This window comes from Eremomyces bilateralis, assembly GCF_010015585.1.
Source record: "Eremomyces bilateralis CBS 781.70 unplaced genomic scaffold P152scaffold_12, whole genome shotgun sequence".
Lineage (NCBI taxonomy): Eukaryota > Fungi > Ascomycota > Dothideomycetes > Eremomycetales > Eremomycetaceae > Eremomyces > Eremomyces bilateralis.
The window spans coordinates 365,863-384,529 of NW_022985078.1; the positions used below are offsets into that span (position 1 = coordinate 365,863).

The 18,667-nt window shown below is 53.3% G+C and overlaps 9 protein-coding genes across 9 annotated transcripts; 5 read left to right on the forward strand and 4 right to left on the reverse strand.

The window, feature by feature from the left end:
• The first annotated feature begins 100 nt into the window (after nucleotides 1-100).
• P152DRAFT_418417 (uncharacterized protein) lies at nucleotides 101-4,030 on the forward strand. The gene is made up of 4 exons (XM_033677106.1): nucleotides 101-370; nucleotides 444-3,055; nucleotides 3,102-3,692; nucleotides 3,747-4,030. Exons 1-4 carry the CDS (start codon nucleotides 226-228, stop codon nucleotides 3,972-3,974), a joined length of 3,576 nt encoding a protein of 1,191 aa, XP_033533372.1. The 5' UTR covers nucleotides 101-225; the 3' UTR covers nucleotides 3,975-4,030.
• A 704-nt stretch (nucleotides 4,031-4,734) lies between these two features.
• P152DRAFT_514874 (uncharacterized protein) lies at nucleotides 4,735-6,625 on the reverse strand (the record flags this gene model as incomplete). Its single annotated transcript, XM_033682877.1, has 4 exons — nucleotides 6,222-6,625; nucleotides 5,974-6,156; nucleotides 4,937-5,620; nucleotides 4,735-4,878 (listed from the first exon to the last, which is right to left on the reverse strand). Exons 1-4 carry the CDS (start codon nucleotides 6,282-6,284, stop codon nucleotides 4,735-4,737), a joined length of 1,074 nt encoding a protein of 357 aa, XP_033533373.1. The 5' UTR covers nucleotides 6,285-6,625.
• An 862-nt stretch (nucleotides 6,626-7,487) lies between these two features.
• P152DRAFT_459210 (uncharacterized protein) lies at nucleotides 7,488-8,607 on the forward strand. The gene has a single exon (XM_033679629.1). The coding sequence runs from the start codon at nucleotides 7,564-7,566 to the stop codon at nucleotides 8,278-8,280; it is 717 nt and encodes a 238-aa protein (XP_033533374.1). The 5' UTR covers nucleotides 7,488-7,563; the 3' UTR covers nucleotides 8,281-8,607.
• A 584-nt stretch (nucleotides 8,608-9,191) lies between these two features.
• On the reverse strand, nucleotides 9,192-11,112 carry P152DRAFT_437483 (putative carboxypeptidase CpyA/Prc1; the record flags this gene model as incomplete). Its single annotated transcript, XM_033677583.1, has 3 exons — nucleotides 10,460-11,112; nucleotides 9,509-10,404; nucleotides 9,192-9,455 (listed from the first exon to the last, which is right to left on the reverse strand). The coding sequence occupies exons 1-3, from the start codon at nucleotides 10,917-10,919 to the stop codon at nucleotides 9,192-9,194; spliced, it is 1,620 nt and encodes a 539-aa protein (XP_033533375.1). The 5' UTR covers nucleotides 10,920-11,112.
• A 122-nt stretch (nucleotides 11,113-11,234) lies between these two features.
• On the forward strand, nucleotides 11,235-12,652 carry P152DRAFT_49985 (shwachman-Bodian-diamond syndrome protein-like protein). Its single transcript, XM_033682304.1, has 3 exons — nucleotides 11,235-11,508; nucleotides 11,560-11,611; nucleotides 11,678-12,652. The coding sequence occupies exons 1-3, from the start codon at nucleotides 11,488-11,490 to the stop codon at nucleotides 12,541-12,543; spliced, it is 939 nt and encodes a 312-aa protein (XP_033533376.1). The 5' UTR covers nucleotides 11,235-11,487; the 3' UTR covers nucleotides 12,544-12,652.
• Nucleotides 12,401-13,405, reverse strand: P152DRAFT_459211 (40S ribosomal protein S18). Its single transcript, XM_033679630.1, has 3 exons — nucleotides 13,313-13,405; nucleotides 13,127-13,254; nucleotides 12,401-13,067 (listed from the first exon to the last, which is right to left on the reverse strand). The coding sequence occupies exons 1-3, from the start codon at nucleotides 13,352-13,354 to the stop codon at nucleotides 12,770-12,772; spliced, it is 468 nt and encodes a 155-aa protein (XP_033533377.1). The 5' UTR covers nucleotides 13,355-13,405; the 3' UTR covers nucleotides 12,401-12,769.
• A 329-nt stretch (nucleotides 13,406-13,734) lies between these two features.
• P152DRAFT_466985 (adenine deaminase/adenosine deaminase) lies at nucleotides 13,735-14,872 on the forward strand (the record flags this gene model as incomplete). The annotated part of the gene is made up of 2 exons (XM_033680732.1): nucleotides 13,735-13,806; nucleotides 13,865-14,872. 2 exons carry the CDS (start codon nucleotides 13,735-13,737, stop codon nucleotides 14,870-14,872), a joined length of 1,080 nt encoding a protein of 359 aa, XP_033533378.1.
• A 181-nt stretch (nucleotides 14,873-15,053) lies between these two features.
• P152DRAFT_488848 (uncharacterized protein) lies at nucleotides 15,054-16,797 on the forward strand. The gene is made up of 5 exons (XM_033682127.1): nucleotides 15,054-15,541; nucleotides 15,742-15,761; nucleotides 15,842-15,907; nucleotides 15,968-16,128; nucleotides 16,186-16,797. The coding sequence occupies exons 1-5, from the start codon at nucleotides 15,516-15,518 to the stop codon at nucleotides 16,645-16,647; spliced, it is 735 nt and encodes a 244-aa protein (XP_033533379.1). The 5' UTR covers nucleotides 15,054-15,515; the 3' UTR covers nucleotides 16,648-16,797.
• An 821-nt stretch (nucleotides 16,798-17,618) lies between these two features.
• On the reverse strand, nucleotides 17,619-18,618 carry P152DRAFT_474471 (uncharacterized protein; the record flags this gene model as incomplete). Its single annotated transcript, XM_033681323.1, has 3 exons — nucleotides 17,619-17,886; nucleotides 17,941-18,094; nucleotides 18,192-18,618. 3 exons carry the CDS (start codon nucleotides 18,616-18,618, stop codon nucleotides 17,619-17,621), a joined length of 849 nt encoding a protein of 282 aa, XP_033533380.1.
• Between the last annotated feature and the right edge of the window lie 49 nt (nucleotides 18,619-18,667).

Genomic DNA, 18,667 nt, shown 5'->3' on the forward strand with positions numbered 1-18,667 from the left:
TCACCTTCATTCAGCCGTGCGGCGATACTCCTAGTTAAGGTCTAATTAAGGTACGTACCGTCTTGATCCCTGCGTTGGAGACATCCGCCTGAATCCCCGACGCCATAGAAGCTTCAATAATAAGACAATAACACAATCGAACAGATAACTATGGTGATGAGCCCTTCGATTGAGTCCCACCTCGCTTTAATGTGTGGTTCATAAACATGGAAATGTCAAACATACATGATGGACCCTCAGAACTCGATGAGCGGTCGAACTGAGTCTTCTGATGATGCTCCGTACCTCCTCCGGAGCTTAGCGAAAGATGTACCGCTCTCGGCGGACGGGGAGAAGAATGATACTCGAATAACTTGTGTAGAGTTCTGGAGTAAGTACGAGAATGATTTTAAAATCATCTTCTCCAGGTGGCATGCATTGAGTATCTGTGCTGACGTTCTCAGACGACAACCTTTATATCGGTACCTCCGCCGCGGAGATCCTACATCTCGTTCGAATACCGCCCGATCCTCAAGATGTATCCGCCGAATCAACCTTTATCCTCGCCTCGAGGCTTCGACCGCCGGTTCTCCGAGAGGCAGAAGATGGCATCCAGCGGATTCTCCTCCTGCCCGCCGTTGGCAAGGCGGCGATCCTAAGCAACCATACCTTGAGTTTCTACTCACTACCCGAACTTAGCCCAGCGTTTCCACGGCTTAAACCGTTCACATGTGCTTGGGTCGGGGGAACTGACCAGGACATCTCCGAAGATGTGATGGACGAGCCTGGTGGGGTGGTGATCATGATGGGGTTGCGGAATAAGATACGGATGGTAAGAATCGGCGAGGAACCCATCGTGGTACGGGATATCGAATTTGGTGGATGCCTGACTACATCCCGACGAGGCGATGTTGCTTGTGTTGCCGACGCCAACTCGTATGCGCTCTTGGATGTGGTGCATCAGCAAAAGATCCCGTTGTTCCCGATCAGCTCCTTCTCAACGGAAGACCCCCAGAGTATAGGAGAGACATCACAGCTTTCGACTCCACCATCCGCCCACTCGAGAAGTGTTTCCGCACTAGGTCGTTCCGAGACAACTCAGGATCGGGGTCATGGACGAAGCAGCAGCCTGGGGGTGTTCTCGGGCGACACACGACGGCATTCAAGTACACGATATGGCTTTGATATACCGGACAGTTTGTCACGAATGACATCACCCACACCTAGGACGAACACAACTCCCCCCGAATCGACCACGGAGCGATCGGCATCTCCTCGACCCCAACAAGAAACGAACAAATCCCTCCCTCCACCTCCTCCCGAATCTCGACCGAGCTCGCAATTGATCAAAGGATTTGGCCTGTTGCGTCCACAGATCGCATCCCCAACATCCACGGAGTTCCTCCTGGCTCAAGGAAACGGCCCGTTCGATCCTGGCGTAGGGATGTTCGTCAATTTGGATGGAGAAGTCGTGCGCGGAACCATCGAATTTACCAGCTATCCGGATAATATGGTGGTCGATGGTAAAGGCATCGATCTGACTGCCAGCGCCGCTCTTGATGAGGTTTTTGAGGAGGGGTACGTACTCTCGGTTGTCCGTGCCGGGACAGAAGACTCGTTCAAGCGCCAATTAGAAATTCAGCGCTGGGATGTGGACTCCGGTGAGGGTCATGCGACCAAGCTGAACTACGATCTTGAATCCTTAGTCGGCGAAGCCCCGTCCGCCGAAGCAACAACGGACGGAACTGATCTGGGCATTCAACGACTTTTGTCGGCGGTTGACATCAGTCTCCCCGAGATAAGTTCGGTATTGGCAAAGAAACGATTGAGCCTAAAACCATCAACTCCTGCCCCACCTTCCTCCCCGATTGTATCTGAGCAGTCTGCAAAGGGGAAGACGCGGACCGCCGAGGACATCTTCGAGGAATCGGAAGAAACGCGAGAAAGAGACGAATTGGAGATCGTGAGGCGCCTCTGCAATGTTCCGGCGAAAATGGCATGTTGGTCCGGCGATCGAATCTGGTGGACGGTCCGCAATCCCAGATTCCTTCAACTCAACGCGAGATTGGAGCAGGCTTCCTCATCTGCAGAGTCCCGACGGGGTTTTCTCCGCCCTGATCGAGTGGCGGTCCAACTGCTGCTCAACGATATCCGAGGCCTGGATCCGCGAACGGAACTGGACTTTTTTGCCCTTAGCTTCATCCGCCAGAAAGCCGCCCTTCTCCTGTTTGCAGATTTGATTCTGAGAGTATCATCCGACGAAAATAACCAGCAGCAGGGTGTTCGGGCGACGGAAAAGGCCCTCATCGAGAGCGAATTAGACCCTCGCATCATCTTAGCGTTCATCCCCGTAATTCGTGACGAGATCCGAGAAGGAGATTCTGGCTTGTGGGCCCACAACGGGTTGAAAGATGTCTTTGAGAAGTTCCTGCATCAGGAAGCTCAGGTCGACATATCGTCACAGATGTCAGGCTCGCTGTCTCATCTTGTCTTGCAGCTTGCAAAGACTTATATGCTCTATTGGAGGAAGAAACGAAACTTTGGAAGCGTCGAGGATAGAGACGATCTGTTCGGGTCGGTGGATGCCGCTCTACTTCATATCCTTCTCATCCTAGACCAAGGCTCGTCACCAGGACCAGCAACCCCAGGCAGTGTACGGCAAGAGTTGAACATCGTTGTCGATGACAAGGAGTTCGAATCGTTCGATCGAGCCGTCCTGCTTCTCGAGCAGTACAAGCGCCTATACGTGCTTAGTCGTCTGTATCAGAGCCGGAAGATGTCGTCAAAGGTCCTGGCCACCTGGAAGCGGATCATCAGCGGTGAGCATGACGCTGGTGGCGAGTTCTTGGATGGAGAGCAGCAACTACGGCGGTATCTCACAAAACTCAAGGACAGCAAACTTGTACGGGAATATGCGATATGGTTAGCGAATCGGAACCCAAAACTTGGGGTTCAGGTGTTTGCGGACGATCACAGCACCGTCAAGTTTCGAACTACCGATGCATTGAAGATTCTTCATGAGCATGCACCTGCGGCGGTCAAGGAATACCTTGAATATCTCGTGTTCGGCAAGAAGGTAAGGTACGGTCTCCAGCGATCCAGGCAACCGCTGACTTTGTTAGCAAACCCAATATTCGAATGAGTTGATCGGCTACTACCTTGACGTCGTCGTCAAGGAGCTGGAGTTATCCGAGGAATCGAAACAAATCCTCATGCAAACGTATGAGACCTACAGAGCGCTACACCCCCCGAAGCCTACATATCGCCAGTTCATAATGGACAACGCCATCGACGCCGAGTGGTGGCAGAGCCGACTCCGACTCCTACAACTCCTCGGCGGCACCCAAGATCCCGCCTCCTCGTACGACACCGCCGCCGTGCTCGAACGGCTCACCGCCTACGAAGAACACCTCGTCCCCGAAATGATCATCCTCTGCGGTCGCCAAGGCCGCCACGAGGAAGCCATCCGACTCCTGACGCATGGTCTCGGCGATTTCGACACCGCCGTCAGCTATTGTCTCCTGGGCGGGCACAGCCTGTTTCGAACCCTGGGCGACGTCGTTCCCGGTCGGCCGAAGCCGAGCCGAGAGGACCAGTCCCGGCTGTTTGAGTATCTGCTGCACGAATTCTTCCAGATTCGGGACCTTTCGGACCGGATCGAACGAACGGGGGAGCTTCTGGAGAGGTTCGGCCCCTGGTTCGACGTATCCACGGTGCGTGTCCCCAGCGACTCTTAAATGCTCGTTTCATATACTAAAGTACTTCAGGTTCTAAACATGATCCCCGATTCCTGGGCCATCGACGTGTTCTCCGGCTTCCTCGTCAGTGCCCTGCGTCGATTGGTGCGCGAACGCTGCGAGGCCGCGGTAACCAAAGCGTTGTCGGGCGCGCAGAATTTGAAGCTCACAGCGGAGCTGGCTGACCGACAGGACGAGCTCGGTCCAAAAGTGGAATATGATGCCCACAACGCCAGGATTGATAATAGCGTTGCTTAATACATACCTGATGTAAATACCCCAATTGCTGGTTGTTTTATATTGCGTTTCCCAGCAAGGCTTGACTCTGGCAATTGCAACTGGGTGTCAGCCAACCTTGCAATATCTTCGCCATTCACAGTGCTCCGTAACAATAGTAGGATACTTCCCCATCCATTATCCTACCTGTCCACCCCATCTTCATGCCCGCGGATACAGAATCCTGACCTCAGCCATTCATCCCACAACCCACTGCGTTACCAAGCCCTCTCCAGATTCATAGGTCGACTCCACGAAGATTACATAATGCCCCACGTAACCCCCACCCGCAACGCTTATTGATGGGTCTTCTGCCAAGCGAGCAACAGGCGAAGCCGATCGATGAGCGACCATTGTGCGCATCGACATATGCGGCTGCAGCGCTTCCTGCGGTGCTTGGGGTGCGGGGGCGGGCATGACGCCATCACTGCGGCGTTACTAGTGAATCGATCGTGTGCAGAGTGGTAGCGCGCAGCCTTCAAGTGTTGAGGAGGGCTATAAATGGGGGGTCATGCATTGGGAAGTATCTAGGTGACGTAGCTATTGGCATAGGATGGACACTGGGAGTAGGCATGGAGATTGGGCTCACAGATGGAAACAGGTGAATCCACGCTGTGGTAGTGAAGTCAAGCCATATAAAGCCGTAATAGGTCATTTCTTAGGACCGCTGGTTTAGCTGGTCGAACAATAAAAGTAAACAGCGTGCGACGACCGGCTGCTGTCTCCAGCCGCCATCCGTCGCTTAAACCTTCAGCGCAAACTGCTTGAGGTACTCATAATCCGCCACATTCTTCGCCACGGCATCGCGAATGATCGTTGCGCCGCGCACGCCGTATTTCTCCGTCCACTCGGCGAACAGCGCCTCGTCGGATTTGGGTATCTTCTTCTGAACGGTCAGAGTAAGTAAGTCGTCGAAAAAAGGGGGGAAGAAAAGGGGATCGTACATGGGTCCGGGGCTTCAGCTCGGTGCTGTTGATGGCATCCTCGTGGAATCCCTTCCACTTGTCGAATTTCTCCCGGCACTCGCGTTGGTCGATCTCGTCGCCCCACTTCAGCATGTCGGGGGAGTATTCCATCCCGACGCTCTTACAGAACGCCTCGACCACCCCTGACGGGTTGTCGAGCAGGTCGTCCGCATCGATCATCACGATGTCCACCTTGTCAGGGTCCTCGTTCGGCGGACTTTGGCCGGTGATCCGCGGACCCACCAACCCTTGGTCCTTGAGATAGTCGAAGACTCGTCGCAGTTCGTCGTAGCCCGCTTCCTCGGGCAGGAAGTTGTAGAACCCGGTGACCTCGTCGAGGGGGGGGACGGTGCACCGGTAGTAGGATGGGATGCTCGAGCGCGGGTGGCGGATTAAGAAGGCGAATTGGAACTTGCGCAGGAGCTCCAGGGGCACGACGGAGGGATTCCCCGGCTCGGTTTCCGTGGGGAAGGGGTAGCGATCTCCCGTGGTGGAGTCCGCGGTCGATCCCGGTCCGGATTCCGAGGAATCGGTCGCGGGCGAATGCGAGCCGTCGGTTCCGATCCCGCGGCGCGGTTGCGTTAGAGAGGGTGCGATCATGGCCGGTTTTCCATTGGGAGGGACCAGGTAGTGCGTGATGTCCTTGATGAAGATCCGTTTGCCCTGTTACGGTAAGTAGTGAACGAGGAGAGAGAACCCCTGGACGCGAAAAATCATAACAAATGAATCGAGTATTTCTGGCCGCAAAGACGTGGGGATCCATTTCCTTGAACCGTGACTGGCCTCCTCCTCTTCCGTCAATGTAGTGAGGACGGTCAGGGGCTGGGTGTCGACTAGGGTGACTCCGCGCGAAGAAGGTACTAAGAAACACGCATAGGCGGGCGCTGATCGTATTGAGTACAAGCGGGCATTTCACAGAGCCAAACGGAAGGACTGAATTCAAGGGGATAACGTTGGATTGCGCGGCAGAACTGGGGAGATAATAACAACACGCGCGAGGAAGGGAGGAGTCCAACCTCGGCAGCCTCCTTGTCGATCCTGTCAAAGATGGTCTTGTATGTGCTGTTGCTGAAGCCACTCTCCAGCCTCGCCTCCTCGTCATCTTCATATCTTGACCCCAGTCTCTCCGGGCCGAAGTAGAATGCGTCGCCGAACGGCTCATGGATGCATTGGAGACTGTCACGGCATGTCATGAACACCTATGATCTAGTCAGAGGACAATGTCGAAGCGGGGGACTGGGATACTGGAGACACATGTACTTACTCTCTCGAACGCTGTGGAGCAAGCTCGTGGATGAGTTGCTACGAAGATGGGTTTCTGAGACATATTGCTCGTGTATAAGTGCCGTAGATCGGTAGATCCTAGGCTCTAACCTCTTGGTTCTCAATGAAAAAAGGTGAGATGGGCAACGGATGGGTTGGTGCACCCAGCGACAAGGCGGTCTTTGTATGAAATCCTACCTTCAGATCGCGTTCTCGAGATACGGGTAGACGGGTTAGTCGATCCATTACGTGGAGCTGTCAGGCTCAGGGAGATCTGCCAGGGCACCAGTTAGACGGAAGCCCTAGAAAAGAAAAGGACCACCGTCCCAGCCAACAGGGCGACCAGTGGATCAGAACCATCTCGACTTACGGAACAGAAACCGGGATGATTGGGTTCACAAATTGGGGGAATGGGCCAAGCTGGTGTAAGAAGAAGGCAGCGTACCATAATTTACAGTGGAGGAAACCTCCTTGATGTGGTGGTGTGGACTGCAGTGGTGCTGTGCATGGTGGACTGCAGTGGTCGCGTGGGTCGTGGGACGTTCATGCGGGACGCTTCCGGTTCTATTTCCAACCTCTTTGGTTCAATCCAGCTCTCTTTGGTTCATTCAAGGATTTCAAGGTCTCTCGTTTTGCCATCAACTTGCATCGACGTCACAGCTGCAAGAAAACTCTGCAGTTGATACCAATGTCCATGTATTATCCCTGCTAGTCGATAAATGACGGAGGGGAGATGTCGTCCTGAGTCCTGTCTTGATCATCCTGTACTCGGTGTTGCCGTCTCATGGAGTCTGGATCCGATTCTTCTCTGTGTTCTGGATGGTGCACCTCCCTGGTTGACCGAGTGATCGACATGGATAGATAGGATAGGAACAGGGCGTGAACCCATGACGATGACTTGTTCCTATCGCCTGGCAGGATGACTATCGTTTGCTGCGGGTCATGCTTCGTTAACCTGTCATTTGTTCGTCATTCAGCAGGAGAAGTACTTCTGCAGCCAGCGACTTCATCACGCGTGTGCAGGTATCTAATATCTCTCTCGTCACGGATGGACAAGCATCCTGTGGGGGTGGCTGAACCGGTGAAGACCGACCAACTGACTCCGATGTTCAAGAATATTGGACGGAGCTGGTGTACTGGCGCAGCTACCTGTTGGGGAGGTATACAAAGGATATACAAAGGAACAATATGATCTCTGACATGGCTTCGATATGTTGAATGGACACAGGAACTCCCCCTTCATTCGAGCAGAATGGATGCCAGCCGGCAAGCGATGATTCGATACTTCAGGGAATCATACCAAATCTCAGAACCGTAAGTGAGAACAACAGTAGGATATTGCAATGGCTTTCACGATGTTCTTCGTATCTCATCGAAGAGCCCTTATCATAGTCCTTGTCTTCGTCTTCCTATATCTGTCAACTTCCTTTCGCAATGTCAAAAGTCCTTCATTACTCGGTCTAAGTTCCACCCCTTCGCTCAATCCGCAACGACATCCGATAGAACATCTCATCCTCGAGGCGCTCAGTGACTTCCAACGTATATTGGAACACGAGTCCCATACGCTGAGCGATGCGGCAAAAGCATACCGCCAACGACGGGGTCGACATCCGCCTCCGCAATTCGATTCCTGGTTCAAGTTCGAGGAGTCCCAGAACGCAACCATCATCGAGGAGCTGTTCGACCAGATCTACGAGGACTTGGAGCCGTTCTGGGGGATGTCCCAGATGGGCGTCCGGCAAGCGGCGAGGAGGGTCGATATGAGGAAAATTCGGATCCACGATGGCGTCGTGACTGGCGAAGGAGATACGGACGACGGGGATTTGCATCGATGGGTGCAGGCGCTGTCGAATATCTCCGTGTCGTTACCAGACGTCACACTACCGATCAATGGAATGACGCAGGCCCGCGTGCTCGCCAGCTGGGAAGACGTGTGTGCCAGTATGGCCACAGCCTCCCGATCGGAGACTTCGCCTTCAGAAACGAAGCGGGAATTCAACCGCCCCAAGGATACCGAAGACCTGCTCGAAATCGGCAACCCGGACTGGATTAGAAATTAGCCGTACTGGCAACTCCTCCACCCCGCCTGCCCACCCATCAGCCCAGCCCGCCAGGGCGGCGAAAAATACCCCCCCTCCGATCCTGAGGACGCCATCGCCATCCTCCCGAGCCACCTGGTGCCATACTCCTACCGCGGCTACATCTCCACTGGAAGCACGCGACGTCCCCCTGCTACCGGCCCCCATTCTCCGGATCCCGTTCCTGGCACCACGCCCACTCCGACGTCGCCTTCGCCCACCTCGATTGCCCCGAAACCGTCACGAACGCCTCCACTCCATCCACGGAAACCAGCGCACCATGCCCGCAACTCGCCTCCTTCCATCCGACAGCACCCCACCCCTCCCCCTTCACCCACCGCCTCATCTCCCACCTCGACCCCTCCCCCTCCCCGTCCACCCCTTCCCCCCTCGCCGCCCACCACAGCACCTCCGCCCCCGTTCTCTCCACGCTCTACCGCACCTGACTCACGACGCGCCTAGTCCCCTTGGTGCACTTCATCCCCGTCGACACCTCGTTTTCGGATCTCCCCGAGATGCTGCGGTTTTTTTTGCGGGAGCGCGACGATTTGGCAGGGTGGATTGAGCGGGGTGGGAGGGCGTAGGGGGGAGGGTGGCGCGGAGGGAGGACGCGTGGGTGTATGTGTATTGGCTGTTGTCGGAGTTCGCAAGGGTGTGTGATGGGGGGGGGGGAGATGGGATGCTCACAGGGACGTGGATGGAGCGGGAAAAGCATTTGGAATAATCTCTAATAGATGGAGAGTCTACGGACGGAGATGCATGCAGTTTTCTTCGACAGAGTAATCTCGACATTCGACCCCAAATGCAACCCAGGTACGTGCATTGCACACTATATCATGCCTTGCAACCTGCACCATCCATTCAACCTCATGAATTTCGATGCCATCCCTAACCTACGCGTACCACTCCCCACTCAACCACCGATTAAGCATATCCAAGCTCGCCTCGGGCTGATCGTGCGGGATCATGTGCCCACCCGCATGGAGGGTCATGAACGTGAAATTCCCGTGGCTCTTCACCTCGCCGATCTTCTTGCTGCTGGCGGACAGCGTTAGGTCCTCGAGCGGGAGGCTCGCGAACTCCTTGTGGCCGGGCCACTCGAGCGCTTCGGCCCAGGCTTTGTTGCCGAGCCAGTTGCAGATGTAATCGGCGTCGCCCTGGGGAAATGCGTTAGCGTTTAGAAATACGGGGGGTCAGGGGGCGAACTTACGGCGTAGATGAGCACGGGGATTTGCTCCAGGATTCCAGGGACAACGCGGTGGAATGGCTTCATCCAGTCGCCCTGGAACAGGAAGTTCCGGTTGATATCATTGTTACAGCCCTCGTAGGTATCGACCTCGGCACCCACCGCCTCCATCACGTCCCTCTGGTTCAGATAGTCGCCGATCCAGCCAATTTCACTGTAGCACAGGCTGCTGGGGTCCTCACACTGGGCGCGCACATCGTATACGTTCTGACCGGTGCGCTGGTACGGCCCAATCATGGCGTTGTTGCAGTAGATGCTCGCCGGCACGCACTGCCAGACGCTCTCGCTGTCGTAGCAGCCCTGGATCAAGCTCGCGCATCGCGGATAGGCGTTGTCCATCGATTGGCAGGAGCCCTCGTCCAAGACTGCCGGCCAGCCGCCCTCGCCGCAGGCCATGGGCTTGTAGTACTCGTACTGCACCAACCCGTCCGTCAAACCGTTGCCGATCATGATGGACTTGAGGTTGATGTTGCGTTTCTTGTGGGCGAGGATCTCGGAGGTGAAGACCGGGATGTAGTGTCCGCCGTATGATTCACCAGCGATGTGGAAGTCTTGGGTGGCGTATTCGGGGAATTGCTTGAAGAAGAGGGTGAGCAGCGCATAGACGTCCTTGCCGGCCGCGACCGTGTTGCTCACGGATTTGCTGCTGTAGGAGTAGCCCACGTTAACAGGCTGGTCGAGGAAGATCACGGAGGCGTTGGCGTTCCAGGAGAAGGGGTTGTAGTCGGCCTTGATGTCCTTGTTGATCCATGATGGGCCGAGTTCCATGAAGAGACCAGTGAGAGAGGAGCAGCCTGGGCCGCCGTTGAGCCAGAGGATGACGGGGTCGTTCTTAGGATCGTTTCTTGACTCGAAGAACCCTTCATCCAGTTAGCTTAGTGTCACTTCACCGAGCATGCTCCGAAGGTCACTCACAGTAGAACAGATGTTTGTCATCCTCATCGTTATCCAAATACCCGCTATACTGCTTCACCGAGTCGATATTAAGCGTCGACGGGTCAACAGCCTTGGTCCGCATGCTATACGGCTCGAGATGGCCATCGATCTCCCGCTCCTTCTCGCCGTTGGCGTTCTCGACCCAGACCTTCTGGATATCCTCACCCTTCAAGATATGGTCCCACTCCGAGTTGGGCCTCCGCTTGTGAGGCTTTGGCATCGACAGGAGGTTTGCCTTATCGAACGACTCGGGGAACATCATGCTCATCTCGTTCCAGAGATCCTTCACATCGGACGAGAGGGAGCCGAAGGACTCCTCCAGCTCGTGCAACGGCTTGGACCATCCTTCCATGAGCTGCTCGGACATCTGCAGAACCTGCTGTGGAAGGACAGATGCCGAAGCTGCTCCTGCAAGGAGCGCGGTGGTGGAAAGCTTCATGATGGGCGGTTAGACAACAGTCGGGGTTTCGGAGTCACTGCTGTCTTGGGGGGTTATCGGTGACGTCTTGGAGTGCCAGCTCGTGGCTATGTCAAAGAAGAGAGACAAAGGGGGGTTGAAGGAGGAACAGGAAGATTTACGAAGGAGGGAATCTGGGAGAGAGTTTAAGCAGGAATGGGGATGAGGATGGAAGCTTCAGTAATCAAGCTCTGAGAGTTGAGACAACGGAGTAGGTAGGTGCCGCAGTGACAACAGGATAAGCCACAGGGTCATCTGGGGGTTCGACTTGATTACCTGAAATGGGGGGAGACGCTCGGCCATTGGCGGTTGCGACGGCGATGACGAATGACTCCACGTGATCCATGTCGCTTTCCGTATGTGGCCTTGGCGCCGCATTTCAAACCTTGATTCCTTAGTGCCTTGATGCCTTGATACCTCATATTGATATCATCCCTCCATCCCAGAACTGCACCCGATGAGCCTGACCAGAGCGGGGGAAGGATTTACATGGACAACTTGACGAGAATTTGTTGAATCACCAATATCAGTTTCTAACGAGCCCGTCAAAATGCCCGTTGGAATCATTCAAGTACGTTGTGCTTTCAAGCGTCTCGCAGACCTCTTTCACTAACTGCTCCAGCCGTCGAACTTCATCAAGCTCACCAATGTGTCCCTCGTGCGGATGAGACGAGGTGAGCACAATCCCGGACGTCTTCATGGCGGTATACATGACCGAATGCTCTAACACTCGGAGTCAGGCAAAAAACGCTTCGAGATCGCCTGCTACAAAAATAAAGTCCTCGAATGGCGGTCCGGCGTGGAAAAAGACCTCGACAACGTCCTCCAGATCCACAACGTCTTCCTGAACGTCAGCAAAGGCCAGGTGGCGTCGTCCGATGATCTAAAGAAGGCGTTCGGCGCCAAGAAACTGGACGACATTATCCTCGAGGTGCTGAGCAAGGGCGAGCTGCAGGTCGGCGAGAAGGAGCGGAACGCCCAGCTCGATCGGATTCGTCATGAGGTGCTGGATATCGTCGCGGGCAAGCTCGTCGATCCGAAGACGAAGCGGGTATATACCACCGGAATGATCGAGAAAGCCCTGGATCAGCTGAGCTCGCAAAGCTCACATTCCGCCCATCCGCCCAAATCTGCTCCAACTAGCGGTGAAGCTGCTACGAGCGAGCCGGCGGGAACGGCCGCAGCTGGTGTGAAAGAGAAAGACCTGCCCGTTTGGACGGGCGTGGTGACTACGAAATCCTCGAAATCACAAGCCTTGGATGCCATGAAGGCGCTGATTGCCCATCAACCGATCCCGCTAGCACGGGCACGAATGAAGCTTCGGATCACCTGTCCAACCGGCATCTTGAAGCAAGCGTTCAAAGCACCAAAACCAGCAGATGGGGACGGCGAGGGAGCCGAGAAGGCAAGTGGGACGGTCAAGGAGCGAATCTTGGGCTTAATCGAACAAGTGGAGTCACAGGATGTGGTGGGGGATGACTGGGAGGTCGTGGGTTTCGTAGAACCAGGCGCCTATAGGACGTTGACGGACTTCATTGGCAGCCACACGAAGGGGAAAGCCCGGGCGGAGGTGCTGGATATGGCAGTGATCCATGATGGCGATTGAACGAGGATTATACTGCTTGTTAATGTGTAGATCACGGTCATGAGATACCCACACGATGCAATGACAGAAGCCGTTGACCCTTGATTTTAATCCATGATTTGACTGTACGCAGGCTGCCGATATATAGGCTAGCCAGTCCACAACCGTGCTGATGCTAATTTTTGGCGATCCACCATGAGCAGTAACAGACGAACTCCAATCTCCCCATGCCAGTAGTATGAGACGTTCAACCCTTCTTCTTGGACACACCGACAGTCCGTCCTCTTCGGCCCGTCGTCTTGGTGTGCTGGCCACGGACGCGGAGGCCCCAGTAGTGACGCAGACCACGGTGGGCGCGGATCTTCTTCAGTCGCTCCAGATCGTCGCGCAGCTTGCTGTCCACGCCGTTGGCCAGGACCTGGGAGTCTTTGCCATCGACGACGTCACGCTGCCTGTTGAGGAACCAGGTGGGGATCTTGTACTGGGTCGGGTTTTGGATGATGGTGACGAGTCGCTCGAGTTCTTCGGAGGTGAGCTCGCCGGCGCTGTGAGAGATGGGAATTAGAACTTTTTCGAAGTCGATGGGAGATCCGGGACGGTATACCGCTTGTTGAGATCAACATCGGCCTTCTTGCAGACCAAGTTGGAGTATCGTCGACCGACACCCTTGATCTTGGTCAAGGCGTACATGACCTTCTGCTTTCCATCGACATTGGTGTTCAGAAGTCGCAGCTGTTCCACGGTCAGTCGCACTCGAACGGGTAAATGGAATACCAGCGGCTTGGCTTACGATGAACTGGAAGTTCGACTTCTCTCCCGTGACGAGAGACATGATGGGCGATGGATCGTGGGTGTCAGAATGCGCGGAGATGCTACCCGTGAAGTTGCGATCGTGATATGGAAGTGGAGGATTTTGGTGCGGACGCTTCGCTTGAGTGGCATCACGTGAAGGGCGGGCACGTGTATGGACCCCTGCAATTTTCAAAATTCATGGGCCGCACTGATTGGCTGCGATGACGCTAGCCATTTCGAGGTCGACCGCTCCAGTTAGACTCCACACTGGAGACTCCTTTCAGAGATAAAACGAACTCGAAACTCGGTGACTTCCGACACAGCAATTTGAAAGTTACCTATAAATCCCGAAATCCCCCTTCGACATGAGGTTAAGATGGACCTACATATACATTTTGTAAAATTTAGAAAACAGAAAATATGTGCAAGTCGAGTGAGCAACACGCCTTCTTGGCCGCCCTGCCAAAGGTCGAGCATCATATCCATCTCGAGGTACGGAAATACCTCACCCACGGTTCCGATTACCAGGAAATGAATCTGATGATTCTAGGGCGCCCTTTCTCCTGAACTCCTGTTCAAGCTTGCTGAAAAGAACCAAATCCCTCTTCCTACCGATGACCCTTCATTCGCGTCCATTGAGTCCTTGAAACTCCGCTACACACGATTCACCTGTCTCGATGACTTCCTGAATTATTACTATATTTGCATGAACGCGCTCATCACGGAAGATGACTTTGAAATGCTGGCGTGGGATTACTTCACCCGTGCCAAATCCGATGGCGTTCATCACGTGGAAGCGTTCTTCGATCCTCAGGCGCATCTCAGTCGAGGCGTCGCGTATGCCACGATAGTCGATGGTCTCAATGCGGCGCGCTCAAGGGCCGAATCCGAACTAGGAATCACCAGTCTCCTAACGTCATGTTACCTGAGACATCTCCCCGTCCACGAGAGCGTGGCCACGTTCAAATCGCCCGAGGTTCAGGAGCACTACAAGAACGGCTCCGTGATCGGCGTAGGCCTATGTTCCTCCGAAAACAATCCGCCGACCTTGTGGTCCGAGATCTTTCAGGAGGCGTCCTCGATCGGGTTGAAGCTTACAGCGCACGCTGGTGAAGAGGGACCGGCGGAATACCTCGCAAACGCGCTGGATCACCTCGGCGTGACTCGTATCGATCACGGGATACGGCTCGGTCTCGACCACGATCCAGACCTGATGAAAAGGGTTGTGGACAACAATATCCTCCTCACCGTGTGCCCTGTTAGCAACGTGGTCCTACGGTGCGTCCCGCACATTTCCCATGTTCCGATCCGTAAGTTCATCGACGCGGGTGTCAAATTCAGTGTCAACAGTGACGACCCTGCATATTTTGGGGCGTACATCCTTGACTGCTTCTGTGCGGTCCAAGAAACGTTTGATCTCAGTCGGAAGGAATGGGAAACGATCACGACAAATTCAATTGAGCATAGCTGGTGCAGTGCGGACCGGAAGTCTGATTTGCTGGACGCTCTCAGCGTTGTCATGAACACCCACGGGGCCAGAGATATAACTTTAAACTAGGTAAAATCTACCAGTAGCCCATCATACTTAAAAAAAGTCATTCACAAGCTGCTACCCGGGCATTCCACCCCCTAAGCAGCTTTCGATTGTATTGGCAATGGCTGAAATCACACCAACCTACGCATGGGTGGTGGTCTCAACGGATTACAGAGATGAGTCTCAGTCCAACCTAAAGAGGAAATGACATTGATATCTGAGTGCCTATTAAGAGGATCGTCCCAAGCAATATCATCTGATCGCCTGTTACCTTTCAGTCCACTTCATTCTTCATCTTCCGCGACTTGAGTCTTCGAATAGCACCAAACTCTCATGATCGATGCATCTTCATGTGCTAATTGAGACAGAGCCTCCTGTCTAGACTCATGAGAAACCTCACATTCTTCTATGCGAACATCATGGAACCGTCAGATGTCAAATGTCTGACAGGAGCACACGGGCCCAAACGCATGTGGATGCCTTTCATATGCTCACTGAATTTATCGATCCCTTCTTTCTCATCTCATCCATCACTAAATTTACTGCTATCGATGCCATCCTTCTCACCTAATTCATCACTGGATTTACCTACATCCTACTCTTTCCAACCCAATACTACTGGAATAAAGACGCCTGAGTTTCATTTGAACCGTCATATTAGTGATCAATGGCTCCTACCTCGCGTATCCAAACGTAAGTTAAGGTCTCTTTTCCCTCTACTCGAGATTATACCTATTTTCTCTTCTAAAAATACATTATCAGAGATCAAACGAACTAATCCTCTCCAGAACAGAATCGCGTTACCGACTACGGAAAGGTCCATTACGGGACTACAACATAGATGCCTACTATAACGCTCGGGAACCTTTGTACAGAAGTCCAATCTGATATAGTGTCCAAGAAGCTGCTGAAGGTATGAGACATGACCGGATCCGTGACCCTTCGACTTTCTCGTGAGAACGATATATAGGAGATGCTAACCACACTGACTAGGCAGTGGAGAACGAGACGTCTCGCCCCCGAGTCGAGGGTCAAGCCGGAACGACAGCGTCCTTCCGGGTAAGGAACTTCCGCTATTTCCCATTTTGATATAAAGGCATCTAACAGAATACCTACTAGGGGACGATAACAGAGGATCCAATGGAAGCCCCCCCAATCTCGGTCCCCAAGATACTGCCATCTTTACGGGTACGAGTGGAGGCGACGGCATGGAAACCAGTGCAAACCCTCCTAATCCCGATCCCCAGGAGACTTCCGTACCTATGGGTGCGAGTGGCGATGTTCGCTCGGGACTGCAACTTGTTCTATTTTCTACTTGATAAAGCACCATCTAACAGAACACAGGAAGCGGCGAAGCCAGTGGAAGATCCCAATCGCCCAGGCCCCGAGTGAATGATGGAAACCAGGTCAACCATCTAAGCACTGACGGCGACGAACACGACCAGGAATACCGCGATGACATCATTCAACTTCGCAAAGCGAATGTTTCCGAAGCTCTTTCTCTAGCACAGAGAAATATCGAGACGACTTTAAAGATCATAGCGAAATATCGAAGCAAGTTGAAACAACAGAACCGCGAAATACAGCGGCTAAAGGAAACAATTGCCTTATCAGGCAACGAGAAAAAGGAACACCAGCAGGCCATGAATGAAAAAAACGAAGAGAACACGGCTTTGGCAACAGAAATCAAAGAGCTAAGGGATGAGCTTCATGGCGTCTACGAGGGATTTGAGCATTTCAATAAGAGATTAGCGACTGGGCGCGCCAAATATGACTCAGTTCGACAAGAGCGCGCATGAATGGAAGGGGTGCGGGCAAAGGCATACGCGGAAGTTCTGATGATGATATTTGTGGATATTCAGTCGGATCCTGTACAAGAAGATCTACTGTAGGAGGCTACTCGCAAGACAGTGAACACAACTCAGCCGACCACACTTATGTACTTTAGATACTATGGTGGTTGGTACTGAACAGTAACAAGGACAGGAATTCGTACGAATATGGCTCTGAACCTCAATACTTGCCTATAGTGGCCGGGTTAAATGAGTCATATGTTGTACAATTGCTCTCGTGTTCAGTAGTCATCTGAATATATCTTCGTTAGGGACACAAACTCGTCTGAACTAAATATTCCGAAGTTTCAATGTTACAATCTGACCCAAGGACTGCCGAAGCGGCAATTCTTTCATCGCAAAAACGATCTCTCTGGTAAAGGGGGATATATTGGAGGGAGCAGTGGGATGGCTGCTGGTGATGATAGAACATTTGCTGCCTCGGAAGCTCTACCTTCACTCTTGTTGGTATTGGCTCCAGACCTCCAGTGCTCAGTGCTGAGGTTGGTGTTGGTGATTGTTGATATACAGGGCTCGATCACAGAAACCGTCAATTGACCATTGCAGAACTAAGCACATTGGGCACGGAACTCTGACTGGCAAGGGAGCGAGGCTTAGCGACCGTTTAGATTTAAATGTTTAAGGAATAGAGGTTACAATAGGAAGGCTCCTATACTAAAGCAATATAATATATAGGCGTAGCTTTCAGATATATTGCGCTAGGGCAACCCGACGGGCCCTCATCGGCAATCTTCGCCAGATTCCGTGGAAGTATGCCGTTTGTTCGTTACGAAGAGATTGATAGAAGGCTTGTATACATTAATCTGGGATTCGGAAGATCTTGCCGTAGAGTGATGGCGGGGACATAGATTGGATGACATTACCCCAGGATCCGTGTGTGGTACCCGCGATACATCCTAGCGGCCATGTCGCGTTAACTATTCCGACTGGGGAGACTTCATTCCATGTAATCCTTTGTAGTCTGGGCATTTAGACTCCTCCCAATCGCGGAGCACCTCGTTTCTCGCGTGCCTAGGAATCTCGAATACCTCTACCTTAATTGGCCTGCAGACATCTTCCATGGCCCCATCGTCGCCCCAGCCCCAGTTCGAGAGGTCCCCACCAGGGCATGTGGAGAGTGCGCAGAGGAGAGGTTGCTCAGCGAAAAACTCGATATATGTGTCACCGGTTGCTGGCGAAGCGCGCCTGACCACATTTCGTTAAGGGCCAGCAATTTATGACCGTCCACGTGGTACTCACATAAAGTATTTGCCTTCTTCATCCAGACCCGTGACCTGGAACACATTGAGAACATCATGGACATCGAACTCAGTGAGCCCATATGGCAGGACAGCGCGTGTCAGGTTCGAATGGCAGTGGAGATCGAAGTCATCATTCGTTATAAGCTTATTGACTGAGGCAGTAGGGTTAGACATATGGACTTGACCAATCTATCAAGATTCGAAAATGATATGCGTAGGCCGGTTGATACCATTTATGATGTTACCTACCGTATGGATCGCACCTGGTGCCTAGGAGATCGTGACATCTCCCCCCAACAGCGTCAACGCCATAGTCGGCGAGTGAATCAGCGATGATCGTGACCATCGGTCTCATGAAGGGCAAGGAGCTCCACAACCGATTCCCCACGCTTACATGGCTTTTTTCCAGCTGACGAGTACGACTCGCCCATAGTCGTTCCCGTGGGTTATGCATATTCCACAAATTGAAGTCTCCCACCTGCGGACCCTCGGGAGTGGAGAGGCGCAAGATGGCTCCAGCGGGAACATGCCAAGCCTTCCCCGAACGAGGAGGAATCAGAAACTCGGTAACGAGAGTCCTAGACGACGCATCACCGGCCGTGGCTGCGATGCGATCATATAGATCCCTGTTGATTGGAGGCGAGGTGTAAGCTGGCCGAGGTCGGGGATTGGACATGATGCGAATGCGATCGTTTGTATACGAGATTCTTGATTCGGGACAAAAG

Bases quoted from the DNA above. Each gene is read 5' to 3' on its own strand.
- P152DRAFT_418417 (XM_033677106.1), top strand. From the start codon at position 226: ATGATGGACCCTCAGAACTCGATGAGCGGTCGAACTGAGTCTTCTGAT. The intron at 371-443 runs GTAAGTACGAGA...TGACGTTCTCAG, and splicing joins AACTTGTGTAGAGTTCTGGA to ACGACAACCTTTATATCGGT. The intron at 3,056-3,101 runs GTAAGGTACGGT...TGACTTTGTTAG, and splicing joins ATCTCGTGTTCGGCAAGAAG to CAAACCCAATATTCGAATGA.
- P152DRAFT_459210 (XM_033679629.1), top strand. From the start codon at position 7,564: ATGGCTTTCACGATGTTCTTCGTATCTCATCGAAGAGCCCTTATCATA.
- P152DRAFT_49985 (XM_033682304.1), top strand. From the start codon at position 11,488: ATGCCCGTTGGAATCATTCAA. The intron at 11,509-11,559 runs GTACGTTGTGCT...TAACTGCTCCAG, and splicing joins TGCCCGTTGGAATCATTCAA to CCGTCGAACTTCATCAAGCT. The intron at 11,612-11,677 runs GTGAGCACAATC...ACTCGGAGTCAG, and splicing joins CCTCGTGCGGATGAGACGAG to GCAAAAAACGCTTCGAGATC.
- P152DRAFT_459211 (XM_033679630.1), bottom strand. From the start codon at position 13,354: ATGTCTCTCGTCACGGGAGAGAAGTCGAACTTCCAGTTCATC. The intron at 13,255-13,312 runs GTAAGCCAAGCC...ACCGTGGAACAG, and splicing joins AGTCGAACTTCCAGTTCATC to CTGCGACTTCTGAACACCAA. The intron at 13,068-13,126 runs GTATACCGTCCC...CATCTCTCACAG, and splicing joins GATGTTGATCTCAACAAGCG to CGCCGGCGAGCTCACCTCCG.
- P152DRAFT_488848 (XM_033682127.1), top strand. From the start codon at position 15,516: ATGGCTCCTACCTCGCGTATCCAAAC. The intron at 15,908-15,967 runs GTAAGGAACTTC...AATACCTACTAG, and splicing joins GAACGACAGCGTCCTTCCGG to GGGACGATAACAGAGGATCC. The intron at 16,129-16,185 runs GTTCGCTCGGGA...ACCATCTAACAG, and splicing joins CTATGGGTGCGAGTGGCGAT to AACACAGGAAGCGGCGAAGC.